The sequence below is a fragment of the Microcaecilia unicolor genome, chromosome 12, assembly GCF_901765095.1.
Source record: "Microcaecilia unicolor chromosome 12, aMicUni1.1, whole genome shotgun sequence".
In the NCBI taxonomy this organism is placed as follows: domain Eukaryota; kingdom Metazoa; phylum Chordata; class Amphibia; order Gymnophiona; family Siphonopidae; genus Microcaecilia; species Microcaecilia unicolor.
Genome location: NC_044042.1, coordinates 37,407,162 through 37,421,325, shown reverse-complemented (window position 1 = coordinate 37,421,325; position 14,164 = coordinate 37,407,162). Strand labels below are relative to the sequence as shown.

The 14,164-nt window shown below is 41.5% G+C and overlaps 1 protein-coding gene across 2 annotated transcripts in view; it reads left to right on the top strand.

Annotated features, from left to right (window-relative positions):
- Positions 1-12,751, top strand: part of SORL1 (sortilin related receptor 1) — a 208,982-nt gene extending 196,231 nt beyond the window's left edge. For both annotated transcript variants that reach the window (XM_030220409.1, XM_030220408.1), the window contains exons 47-48: positions 6,971-7,177; positions 11,260-12,751. In XM_030220409.1, the coding sequence (XP_030076269.1) occupies positions 6,971-7,177; positions 11,260-11,324 (272 nt within the window). In that variant the 3' untranslated portion in view covers positions 11,325-12,751. The remainder of the gene's footprint in view (positions 1-6,970; positions 7,178-11,259) is intronic.
- The last annotated feature ends 1,413 nt before the right edge of the window (positions 12,752-14,164 follow it).

Here is a 14,164-nt window from a genome sequence, read left to right as displayed (position 1 = left end):
CTGAAAACAAACCTTACTTAATTACTTGAAGAGTACTCAGAGCATAAGGAAGACTCAACTGTTCATCTCCTTTACACTAAACTATCTGGGCCTTTGCATGACCAAGCAGACACTTTCACTGGGTTGTTTACTGATCTTGGCTCCACCAAAAGAGGCATGCCATTTCTAGGTCATATCAGTATTCACCAGCTCCACCCCAAATTTGCTACAATTTTCAACCTCAGATCATCCTCTGTTAATGGACATTTGTAAGGTGGTGACACGGTACTCGTCCATACCTTTATTAAACACTACCTTTTCGATTCCTCCTGTCACCTAAAACAGTATTTTTGGCCAGTCCATACAGCTGAAGCTTTTTGCTTATTATCCTCCACTTAAATTTGCTTCTCAGATGACCTAAACAGTCACGTTCTTGGCAACTTTCAAGTCTCTAGACATCCAGTCATATAGGGCCTTATTCTATAACGTTTATGCTCCTAAATTTGAGCACAATTTATGCTCAATCTATATTCATAAATTTAGGGGCATAAATTATGCTCCTAAATGTATACTAAATCTATGGGTGTTAATAGACCCTAAATTAGGAGTAGGAATTTAGGAGCACAGGTTACGCTCGTAATTTAAGGTGTAAATTTTAAGAGTATAATTTTTTAGAGCGTAGATTTAGGAGCATAATCTTTATAAAATAAGGTCTACATACAACACAGAGTTCTTTACATGTAATGGAGTTTTTCTGTGGATAGCAGGGGAATAGAGCCACTCTATACTGCCCTGGTTCCCCTTTGGATTGAGAGTTTAGCTGTCTTGACTGAGGATATGAGATTCCTGCACTAGCGACAGTTTCTGCAACTCTTCGATCAAACAGTGCAACTGATTTTAGAGGGGGAAGGTGGGCAGTATATAGTCTGGCTCCATTTTCCTGCTATCCACAGATAATCCCCATTACAAGTAAGCAGTTCTGCCATGTGGATACACTCATATTTAAGATCAATAGAGCAGAGCCAGATCAAGGATAATATGCAATCTTTATTTTTAGGGATCAGAAATCTGCTTCTCCTTTCCTGTTCTGGAACATGCTTGATAGCTCTTGCTTCAAGTAGAGCACAGCTTTATGGGTAAGTATAAAGTCATTGGGATAAATAGATGGGAGGCTAAACTGAAGGCAAATAAGATATGAAGGGCGTTAGTGTGAACTTAGCTAGTCAACGTATGGAGTGAGAGGATAGTCAGTCGCCATATGTATTAAGGGCTTGGGAGAAGAGCCAATGTAAGTCACTTGAAGTCCAGATTCCCAGAGCCATGCAGCTCTGGGAATGGCTCTGGGAATGCACCCCTATAGCCACCACTCAGGATGATGTGTCGTTTGTACCATAAGTATATTATATGAGATAATACTTGAATTCTTCAAGCTTGTGTAGTAAAGGCAGAAGGGTTACAGAAAATGTATTAAACGCTCTCTCATAAAGTTGAGACAATTGCAGTAAGGCTTAAAGAAGAGCGACCAAAACGATAAAAGGCAAGTAACTCTTATATGAGGAAAGGCTAAAGAGGTTAGGGCTCTTCAGCTTAGAAAAGAGACGGGCAAGGGGAGATATGATTGAGGTCTATAAAATCCTGAGTGGTGTAGAACAAGTAGAAATGAATAGATTTTTTTACTCTTTCAAAAAAGTACAAAGACTAGGGGACACTCGAAGTTGCATGGAAATACAGTGCACTCCATTTAAGTGCACGGTGGATAAGCACATGCTCTGTTTAACTGCATGCTGTACTTCGGTCCCGTTTTTGGCACCATCAATTTCTGTGGGGACAAAGTTCGGTTTAGCGCACCACTGATAAGTGCAAGATTCGCTTATATGCATGGTTCAAGACCGCTCCTCTGCAGGAAAGACTCCGCATAAGCGCGCGCATTGAATATGGAAGCTGATTGGCACGTGACAACCAACGAGATTTCAAATTTACCGCCTCTTTAACTGCCACAGGCAGAATAAGCGAAAGAATGTTGTTAGGGCGTACACTGGAGTCGTCGTCGCGGCGGAACTGTAGGACTTTAACACTGGCTGAACGAATAGAAGTTCTTAAAAAAATTAGAAAACAAACAAAGTCAAGCATCTGTTGCTAAAGAATAATGGTGTCAATCCCAGTCAAATTTCATGTGTCTTGAAGCAGAAAGACCAGCTTCTGGAAAACTGGCAAAACAACACAAATCCACAACAGAAAAGAAAACGGGCGGGAAAAGCTGAGGAGGTAGAAGATGCTCTTCTTCATTGGTTTTCTCGAGTCAGGAGCAGACGGTTTCCTGTCAGTGGTCCACTGCTTATGGAGAAAGCTAACCAGGTAGCAGAAAGTCTTGGACTGACTGAATTCAAAGCCACTGTGGGATGGTTGGAAAGATGGAAGGAGAGGAACAGCATAAAATTCAAGAAGCAGCATGGTGAGAAACAAGACGCTGATGACTTTGGTGCTGAAAATTGGGTTGTTTTAGTTCTTCCTACCATCTTGAACGAGTTTGCACCTCTTGACATTTTCAATGCTGACGAAAATGGTCTCTACTGGCAAGCGATTCCTGATGGACCACTTGCATTCAAACATGCCGAAACTACTGGAGGTAAAACATCGAAGGACTGACTGACAATCCTCCTTTGCTTGCAATATGGATGGGAGTGAGAAGTTGAAACCCCGCGTCATTGGAAAGAGCAAACAGCCCCGTTGCTTTAAGAAAGTTAGGTGACTTCCTGTGTCATACGAGGCTAACGCAAATTCATGGATGATTGGGGAAATTTGGAAGCAGTGGCTAAAGAAGTTAGACACTAGAATGCGGGCACAAAAGTATTAGATTTTGCTGCTTTGTGATAATTGTGCTGCACACAGGGACGATGTCAGGCTAACATCAAGGTGGTCTTCCTGCCACCAAACACTACCTCTCTGAAACAACCTATGGGCATAATAGCCAATTTCAAACAACATTATCGGGCTCTTGTGCTACATTGTCTGATAAGCGTTATGGAAGACCAGACTGCCAAGGATAAACGTGCTGTTGAACTGGCTTGTAATCTATCACTGTTGGATTCCCTACATATGCATAAAGAAGCCTGGAATCATGTTACACAGGCAACCATTGTGAACCGCTACAAGCGGGCAAGCTTTGTTAAGGATGTGAAGAGGGATGAAACAGATGCAGCTGTTGCAAACGTGTCAGATGAAGAGGTTATTGACATCCAAGCCGGTGTTACTGAAGAGGAGTTCCATCGCTACGTAGCTATTGATTACAATCTACAAACAGCTGAAGACAGCACTGATGTCGAGATATGTGCCTACACGCAGGCAGCAACGACTGATGATGGAACAGATGAAGAAATGAGCAGCGAGGCACATGCTGATGAAATTCAACAACCTCCTCCTGTCACTTTTGCAAGAGCGCTGGAGAGTCTCAACACCCACCGTGCCGGCCTATCTGGAGGCCACTGGATGTCAGTGCTATGACAGTTTTTACCATCTGGCAGACATAGTCTATGGAACTCACAGACCCAAGAGTGTACACAGGACTATAGCTGAGTACTTCAAGCCAGCCTAATGTCAGTTAACTGAAACTGTATACTGTATGTATAATAACAAACAGTACTGTACGTATGTTTATCAGATGTGAAGCTTTTTTTTTGGTCACAACGGTTAAGTGCAATCTCTGGTTAACTGCATGCATTTCTTTGGTCCCAGACCCTTGCACTTAAGCGGATTGCACTGTACTTGTAAAACAAATAGGAGGAAATATTTTTTTCACTCAGTGAATAGTTAAGCTATGGAACTCATTGCTGGAGGACATGGTAACAGCCTGGGTTTAAAAAAAGTTTGGGCAAGTTCCTGGGGGGAAAGTCCATAGTCTACTACTGAGATAGACATGGGGAGGCCACTGCTTACCCTGGGATTGGTAGCAGGGATGTACTATTTAGGTTTCTGCCAGATATTTGTGACATGGATTGGACACTGTTGGAAACAGGATACTGTGCTAGATGGACAATTGGTCTGACCCAGTATGGCTATTTTTTTGTTCTTATGTGTACTGGTATTGCAACATTTGTATTCATTTAAAATATTTATAGCCTGCTCTATCGTGTGATTCTAGGCAGTTTACAGAAATGGACATATGTTAAAAATATATAACAAAACATAAAAGCAATACATAGAACATTCCATAACAAGGAGTTCAGTAGGTTAAAAAAAATCATAAACCTAAGGCCTAGTCAAAGGCATCATTGAACAGCTTTCAAATATATTCTAAATTGTAGGATTGAGATCATCCAATGCAAGTACAAAGGTAACATATTCCAAAAACATGCACCTTCCACTTGAAACATAGAAGCATAAGTGTCCAATCTCTGTTGAAAGGATGGCACATCCAAAATCATCTTTTCAGCAGAATGCAAATTATGTGAAAGTCGATAAATTCTTGTGAAGTTGCAAATGGAAGAGGTGTCTCATTATTCAGTGCTTTAAAAATCCAAGTCAAAATCTTGCAACTGACTCTCCAGTACACAGGCAACCAATGAAGTTCTTTTAAAACTGGAGTTACATGATCATATCTTGAGAGATGTTTCAAACGTTTTGCAGCAGCATTTTGAATCAGCTACAAGGAGTGAATTACAGATAATTCTTTACAGAATAAATCAAATGACAATAATCTATAATTGACAAGACTACCACCTGCAGTACTGTGTGAAAATTATTCTTAGATAACAAATTCTTAATCGTAAATTGTTCAATCCATGATTGGAAGGAACAGGAAAGTCTTAGAGGTGGTAGCTGCCTAGGAGAGGGTCGCTGTTGCCCTGGTTGGTGGAGCATTGCCAGTAGCTCCCTTGTATGGGCACCTTTGGAACAGTGTAGAAGCCCCTGCCTCTTTAAGGCGCCCATGTTTAAACTTTTAAATACAACTTTTTTCAGCACTCAGGTACTGATTTGGATTTGCAATCCTAGAATAGCAGAGGAGGCTCTTGTTTGGTGGCTGTGGAGCTGTTCAGGCATTTGGTGGGGCTTTGTTTGCTGCTGTTGACCGTTTTTATTTCTTTGTGAACTCTTCACTTATATGAACCCTGGTGATGGAGGAGGAGATGGACCGCAGTATTCACAATGGAGAATGGTAGTTGGGGATCCTCAGGGGTCTGTGCTAGGACCGCTGCTTTTTAATATATTTATAAATGATTTAGAGATGGGAGTAACTAGCGAGGTAATTAAATTTGCTGATGACACAAAGTTATTCAAAGTCGTTAACTCGTGACAGCATTGTGAAAAATTACAGAAGGACCTTACAAGACTGGGAGACTGGGCGGCTAAATGGCAGATGACGTTTAATGTGAGCAAGTGCAAGGTGATGCACGTGGGAAATAAGAACCCGAATTATAGCTACGTCATGCAAGGTTCCATGTTAGGAGTTATGGACCAAGAAAGGGATCTGGGTGTCATTGTCGATAATACACTGAAGCCTTCTGCTCAGTGTGCTGCTGCAGCTAGGAAACCGAATAGAATGTTGGGTATTATTAGGAAAGGTATGGAAAACAGGTGTGAGGATGTTATAATGCTGTTGTATCGCTCCATGGTGTGACCGCAACTTGAGTATTGTGTTCAATTCTGGTCGCCGCATCTCAAGAAAGGTATAGTAGAATTGGAAAAGATGCAGTGAAGGGCGACTAAAATGATAGCAGGGATGGGACGACTTCCCTATGAAGAAAGACTAAGGAGGCTAGGGCTTTTCAGCATGGAGAAGAGACGGCTGAGAGGAGACATGATAGAGGTATATAAAATAATGAGTGGAGTGGAACAGGTGGATGTGAAGCGTCTGTTCACGCTTTCCAAAAATACTAGGACTAGGGGGCATGCGATAAAACTACAGTGTAGTAAATTTAAAACAAATCGGAGAAATTTTTCTTCACCCAACGCATAATTAAACTCTGGAATTCGTTGCTGGAGAACGTGGTGAAGGCGGTTAGCTTGGCAGAGTTTAAAAAGGGGTTAGACGGTTTCCTAAAGGACAAGTCCATAAACCACTACTAAATGGACTTGGGAAAAATCCACAATTCCAGGAATAACATGTATAGAATGTTTGTATGTTTGGCAAGCTTGCCAGGTGCCCTTGGCCTGGATTGGCCGCTGTCATGGACAGGATGCAGGGCTTGATGGACCCTTGATCTTTCCCAGTGTGGCATTACTTATGTACTTAAGGAGCTTGGAGGGTCTGTAGCCTTTCCTACACTATTGCTAACTCTTATGGTCTGGTCCCAGAGGAGAAGGGCTACCATTTTTTGCCCTCTGGCCATGTAGTACTGTAAAAATATTAGATGGCAATCCATGCTTCATGGAGCTTACTGTCTAGTCAGCTTAAATAATAATCTACTGGAAATTTTATTATAGTACATATTTCATATTCAGTTTTGTTGGATCATTTCTTCCACATCTGTGACCGATTTATCCTGCTGTCCATGGAGAATAACCAGTTAACAGGTAAGGAGCTTTACTTTTTGGTTGTTCTAACCTTGAATTTGACTTACTTTCAATTAAGATTCCAGTTAACCCATGCAGAGGTCTGAGATGGTTACAGCAGAGATTGTGTTCAGAGCCCTACATGGAGGGTAATGCCTAGTAGCCAAATTCAGGTTGTGATTGCAGCATTTCTGAATGAGTCCTGCAGGATGGTCCCCAGCCCAAGCTATGTTAGAGGGAAGGAGGGAGAAGATAACATAGGGGGAAATTTTTTCTGATAGTTACCAATGAAGTTTCTGGTGCCAGGATTCTGGATCTGATTCACTTGAGCTGAAGGCCTGGAGGAGAAGGAAGAAACCGTTGGGCTGAAAATAAAATTGATTGACAGATCCAAACTTTCATTGTTTGAAATACACAAGTATGTTGTATGCTTTTAAAAAAGTTTTTTTTTCCAGAGAATAGGTTGCAAATTAAGTATTTTTTTTTCTGTATATTTGTACAGACTACTCTCCAGTTAAGACAGAAAAGTCCTCTGATGTTGCTGCCATAGTAGTACCAGTTTTATTTCTGTTACTTGTGGCAACGGGTTGTGGTTTTGTTCTACTCTATGTGCGGCACAGGCGACTTCAAAATAGTTTTACCGCTTTTGCAAACAGCCACTACAGCTCGCGCCTGGAATCAGCCATCTTTTCATCTGTTGATGATTTGGGTAAGTAATGTGCATGATCATTGTTTTCAGACGTTGCAGTGAAGCACTATATATATTCTACATGTTGCTATTAGGAAGCTAGAAGTTCAATAATTAGTGTCTAACCAAAAAAACAAACAAGCCAAACTACCTCCTTTGCAAAAAAAAAAAACAACAACCAAGGAGAAACAGAACAAAAAGGGGAATGGCCAGAGAAGTACCAATCAAGGGCTATTTATTAAAAATCACATTAAAAAATATATAGTCCACGGGGATCTATGAAATCCATAAAAAGTGTAATATCAAGGTTCGATGCAGTCCTGTGTTTCGGCACGCAGTGCACCTGCCTCAGGAGTCTCAACTTCGGTTGGACTTCTAAATCCCTTGTACTGTTTAGAAACAGATACAAACACAGTATTGATTTAAACCACAGTTCTGTGGTTTTTGTTTTTTGCTGCTAAAACGAAGTGCTCAGTTTGCACATCAGCTGTGTTACCTTCAGCAGCTGGTGTCATTTGCTGCCGCAGCACATATTGTGGTTGATTGTTTGATGGTGGCCTGTTTAATATATAGTTTCCAAATAGTACGATTTACAGGTCCAGTTGAAGTTGAGACTCCTGAGGCAGGTGCACTGCATATCAGGACTGTGTCGAGTCTTGAAATTACATGTTTTATGGATTTTATAGATCTGTATGGACTGAGTGCTTTTTTTATATGATTTTTCATATTTTTAATAAATATCTCTTGGTTGGTACTTCTCTGATCATTCCCCTTTTTGTGCTGTTTTTCTAATAATTAGTGTCTGAAAGTTTGGCTTTATAATAAGCCAGAAAATTGATCTATTTAAATGAGAGGTCAGCATTATTGGCCCCCATATGTTGCATGGGCTCAGCAAACAAGAATGTGTTTTCAGTAACTAAGTCCTAAGAGCTTCTTTTACTAAGGTGTGCTAATGGATTTAGCACGTTGTGCTAATGGATTTAGCACGTGCTAAATGCTGAGAATATAATTGGCTGTGTGGCATTTAACACACACTAATTGTTAGCATGTCTTAGTAAAAAGACCCCTAAAGTGTTCATTCTGATTTTGCTTTTATCCTTGTTTGATTAGATAGCAGCCTCAGTAAATGTAGGTCAGTGTTTCCCAAGTCGGTCTTGGAGTACCCCCTTGCCAGTTAAGGGGTTCTTTTACTAAGGTGCACCAAAAAATGGCCTGCGCTGTTGTAGATGTGTATATTGGATATGCGCAGGTCCATTTTTCAGTTCACCTGGCAAAACAAAAGCCCCCCCCCCCCCCCCCCCCGTTTTTTTTTTTTTTTGGGGGGGGGGCAAAAATGGACATGTGGCAAAATGAAAATTGGTGCCCGTCCATTTTGGACCTGAGACCTTACTGCCACCCATTCACACGTTAACTGGCCGGTAATCGTCAGTGCGTGTACAGTGCCGATTCCATAGCATCCCCAGATCAATCCAGAGACTTGTGGGTTATGTCCCTCCTCTAGCAGGTTAGATAGAGAGAATACTGAAGTGAGGCTGGCTGCACATATGCTGTATTGTAGCCAACTTCTGAGTTCTCTCTATCTCTAGATTGATCTGAGGGACTAATGGAAAGAAAATTATCAGGTAAGACATAATTTTACCTTACCGCCCGGTTAGCGCTGCACACCAGAAAATAAAATATATTTTCCAGCGCGCTTAGAGGAAGCGCATACAAAGTGAAATTACCGCCTGGACCAAGCGGTAGCTGGGCGGTAGTTCTGAATTGGTGCTCACATAGGCGCCTAAGCGGCTTAGTAAAAGGGGCCCTAAGTTTTCAGGATATCCACAATGAATATGCATGACATTGATTTGCATACACTGCCTCCATTATATGCAAATGTCTTTCATGCATATTCATTGTGGATATCCTGAAAACTTGACTAGCAAAGGGGTACGTCAGGATGGACTTGGGAAACACTGATCTAGGTGTTGCAGTGGTACGACTCATCAGAATGTCATAAAGTGGCATACTAAACCCCTTTTTCCATAAACACAAAATGGAAGGAAAACCATTAATAAGTAGGCTCCTTAAAATTTGACTCCCACACAGTTCAAAGCTGCTTAGTAGGAAACACTTCTTACTTTGGCTGCTACTCTCATTTTTTTAAGAAGGAAGTGCTTTTTTGAATAACAAGGTGTACAAGTATATTAAGACAAAAGAAAGGAGACATAAGAAGAAGACCCAAAGAGGAGACATCAACAACCAGGTAACTTGCCTATTTTAGGGGTAACTAAGCAGCTTTGAGCTGTGTGGAAGTCCTCCGCCAGGGTTCCTGCCAGTGGGGGGAAGGTACAATGATATCTTGCTTTTTATTGCAAAGAATAGACAGATCACAAGCACAATATCATTGCACCTTCCCCCACTGTTAGAAATGCTGGCAGAGGACGCCTACACAGCTCAAAACTGTTTAGCATGCACCCTGATAAGTAATACTCTATTTGTTTCTCCTACTCATTTCAGAGGCAGAAATTCAGTAAGTCTACCTGCAATGTTTTGATCTGTTAGCAGAATTTCTCCATCAATTTTGTAGAAGATTTTCTTTTCCTTTGTGATTCTCCAGTTATTGATTCAATGTCCATGTACACTCTTGTTTTGAGGGTAGAATAAAGCTCTTCAAATCAAAAAAGTAAATATAGTTATACTGCCTCCCATCTGGTTGCAGCTTATGCTTGTTGCAGTTAACCCCCAGATTCTGTATAGGTCACCCAAAGCTGGTCCATCCACAAACTAATTAGCTTCTTTTATAAAGCAGTGCTACCGATTCCCGGTGTGGCAAAGGAGAGGAAGCCCATTCAATTCCTATGGGCTTCCTCTCATTTGCTGTGTGGGAATAGCTAGCACGGCTTTGTAAAGGAAACCCTAGGTGATAATTATTTGGTGTTAACAAGCACTTACTTGGCAGTAATTAGGAGTTACACACAGATCTGCCCTACACCCTATTCCAGTGATGGCGAACCTTTCAGAGACCGAGTGCCCAAACAGCAACCCAAAATCGAGTTATTTGTCGCAAAGTGCCAACAGGGCAGTTTAACCTGAATAACAGCAACGTGGGTTTTAAACTGGTTCTAGCCAGTTTAGACCGCAAGTAGTAAACCGGGGACATGCACAAAAGGGCATTTTCCTGTCACAGTAGCAGCCAACGAAAATTGTATGCAAATGAGCAAATTAGTATTAAAATACTAATCCGATGCGATGCACTACTATTTTCCGAGGAAGTCACCATGGAAAACGTAACGGAAGGTCTACACCTCCCGTTAGGTTTTTCTCATTGGGGCTGCTGCCCTCCCGCTCACCCTCCCTCCCTCCCAGCACCAGGCATGCATCCCTCCCTCCCAGCACCAGGCTGTCCGCAGGCCCTCCCTCCCAGCACAAGGCCGCCTGCCCGCCCTCTGAGCACCACGGCCCCCCTCCAAAATGTAAAAGTTGTACCTGCTCGGGGTTAAGGCGGTGTCGACAGCACCAGTGAAAAGTGCTGGCTCGGCGAGCTTTCAGCCTTCCCTTCTGTCTCTCAAGCTCTGGTCCCGCCCTTGCGGAAACAGGAAATGAGGGCGGGACCAGAGCTTGAGAGACAGAAGGGAAGGCTGAAGGCGTGCCGAGCCAGCGCTTTTCACTGGCGCTGCCGACGCCGCCTTAACCCCGAGCAGGTAAGACTTCTATTCGGAGGGGGGCTGGAACTGGCTGAGGTGACGGCTCTGCATGCCCTCTCTGGCACACGTGCCATAGGTTCGCCATCACTGCCCTATTCTGTGTGCTTAAACTTTATATTATGCAACTCCAAAGGGGTGAGTCAGGGGAGTTCCCAGAACTTGGGAACGGTGTTATAGAATACCTGCATTTTCATACCTAACAGACATTAATTGGGCACCAGGTTTACACCGGCTTTTAGCAGGCAGAAATGCGCATGATGAAATGCACACTAAGCTAGTATCCTTTAAAGGACGCTCTGTGCAGATCACACTTTACAGAATACTAGCCTAACTCCGGGTGGCATTATTGAATTTTCCCCCTTATGATCTGGATCATTATTGTGGTTGATTAAGGAGTTGTTCTTTTTCCAATTTCAGGAGATGATGAAGATGCTCCTATGATAACTGGATTTTCAGATGATGTTCCCATGGTCATCGCATGAAGAATATTTTTTTTCTCTTTCTCTGTGAACCAAATAGTGTAAATAATTTATTTGATAAGAATAGTGGATTGTTTTTATTTTTTAAAATGCACTTTCAGTTGCAATATGTTATTTTTATATGGGCCAAAAAATACACTTTGTAGTACACAACTGTGAAATGCAAACCAGATTTGGTAAATAGCTGTGGTACTTTGATTTAACTTCAAATCTGGTCTTACAAGGCTATGCTTGCTGGGCATGCTTTTAAGCTTGTGAGATGTTACTGTTAAACAAATGGACTTATGTTTTATTTTTCTAAGATGAGACATTTAAAATCAAAGAAATATTGTATTGTAGTTCCCAAAGCTAATTTAAAAAATTTGGGAGTGGACATTTTTTTATATAAAAGTGCTTTTGTTTAATTTATTGGGAAAAAAAGTTTTTAGACTGTTATGGTCATCAGCCAATTATGTGCTGGCTTCCGAAGAGGGGTTTCGTTTTTTTTAGAACATTAATGTAGAGTGGGAGCTGTGGGAGGGATGAAACTCTAGGTGTGCAAGAGAGAGCAGCATCCAGAAATGGCTTCTCTTTAGGTAGCAGTGTAGGTATTGGCACACGTTTCTTACTTTGTATGTGCCCTGTCCTTATTCAGTGCTACAAATAACAATATTATCTGGCTATCTTAGTTCTAACTGCACATTTTTTACTATTAGTTTCAACAAACCAGCCTTTCTATATTTACATAAGGGAAAAGTAGATACAAGCAGAAGCCTTGTATGATGCCAAGTTTCCTCTAGATAAATGATATGTCTCCTGAATAATTATTTTGATACAACCTCAGCTTGTAACTCTGCTCATCACCAGCATCTCTTAACCCGGAATTACATATTCGAATAGCTCCCTTATTGCTCAATTTGTTCTTCCAAATACTACTGTCACAGTTTCATAAGTTCTGTCTATTGGAAGAGCCACCAAATTAATTCAGAATATCAGTATAACTATAAAATCACCTTGAATGAACAGAGTTGCCATGGAGTTTGGTAGTATATGAAGATGGTAATCATAGGTTTAAAAAACAAAAAAAAGGTTTGAGGAAAACCTTCAATTATGTTTCCTGCAAATCAAAAATTGGTTTTGCAGTATGTTAAAACTGAATTCTGTATTTATTTGAAAAAGTCACTCTCTTTTGGGGCCATAGTGTTGGGGACCATAGTGTTGATTTTACCTGTAGTTTTAATCAATAAATGGACTGTGTAGCAGCATTCTCCCAAGGGCACTTGCAAACAAAGTTTACTCTGAGACTGACAACCTTTTGCTAAGAGTAAAAACATCTTTGTGTGGATCTAAAGAAAAAATAAACAATTTTTTTCACAATGCACTTTTATACCTGTTAACAACATATGCAATGGAATTTACATTTTCAATAAATGTAGTTATGGTGAGCTAGATTTGCAGTTTTTATTTTCATTTCATGCATTAATTCCCCTTTTTCTGACCCCTATTTATTTAGTATAGTTAAAGTGCTGGCATTATACAAAATTAAAAAGGGGAGCCAGTCAAATTATTACTACTAGTCATTTCTATAGCGCTACTGGACGTATCAAACATAAACAATCAGGTTATCATCTGCTATCTGTGTACATTTATAATATAGAAGGAACATAAAAACCACAACCAGCCAGTGTTTGGCTGAGTAAGCCACAGAGACCTGGGCCTAAGGTCTCAATCAGGCTTTTTTCCAAATTAGTTTATATACAACAAACACACAAATTCAATACTTCAAGCATTACATATTGGTAATCTTCTATATATATAAAACTCACCCTCAACGTTCTATTTGCACTGATGTCACTGAAGCCAGGTTCATAAGTTCAAAGCTCTGAAGCCACACAAAATCACAGTCTGTGGGCCCCGCCCTCGCATCAAACGTTATGACGTTGAGGGCGGAGCACATTCTCAGCTCCAACGTTGTACTGCACTGTAGCTGTGCTCCGCCCTCGCCTCAAAACGCGATGACGTCGAGGGCGGGGCACACGTTACTCTATCGGTTCCTACTGCAGGGGCATTCACATGACGCTAAAATCTTCTGTTTTGCCAGGTCAGTGGGGTGGGGGGGCCTTCGGAGAGGGGGGAGTGCCGGCAGCGATGACATAGGTGGGGGTGGAAGGGGGTGCACTGGCAACACACACATCGGGGGGAAGGGAACGGTCACGGACGCTGGGGGGCGTGCCAAAAGGGCTAGGGTGACAGCACATTCGCACGGAGGCTGCAGGGGGGCCGGCGACACACGGAGACACAAAGGGACGGAGGGGAGCCTTGCTAGCGCCCGTTTCATTGCAATTTGAAACGGGCCTTTGTTACTAGTATATATATAAAAAAAGAAAGCATGAGAGAAAATACAGAAACATTGCCACAGACAACTCAGGGATTGGGAGTTGATAGGTTTTAATAATTCATTTGCACCTGTATTGTTAGATTCAAGAAGAAAGGAAAGAGAAAATAACAAATCGCAAGTTCTACTGGTAATCAACACTACTGGATACATTTAAAATAGCTATTTTCTTTCATATCCTTCTAGGTCAGTTTCTCAACACCTATTAAGTTCTCTAACCGTTGCAGAATATATATATTTATTTATTTGTCAGTGCACAGTGAGGCTAGAGCTGTCTGTATGGAGCTGCCCTTTGTAGCTTGCTAACAAAAAACTAATCAGTGACTGCTGTGCATCTCTTCCACCATAGCAGTGTCATCCTGCCAGTTTATCAGTCTTTTTTCTTCCATGCTGAATAGGAAGCAGCAGCCCTCTCTCCACGTGTTGAGGGAAGGATTTTCCACATTAAAAAATTTTTTTTAAGAGCTAT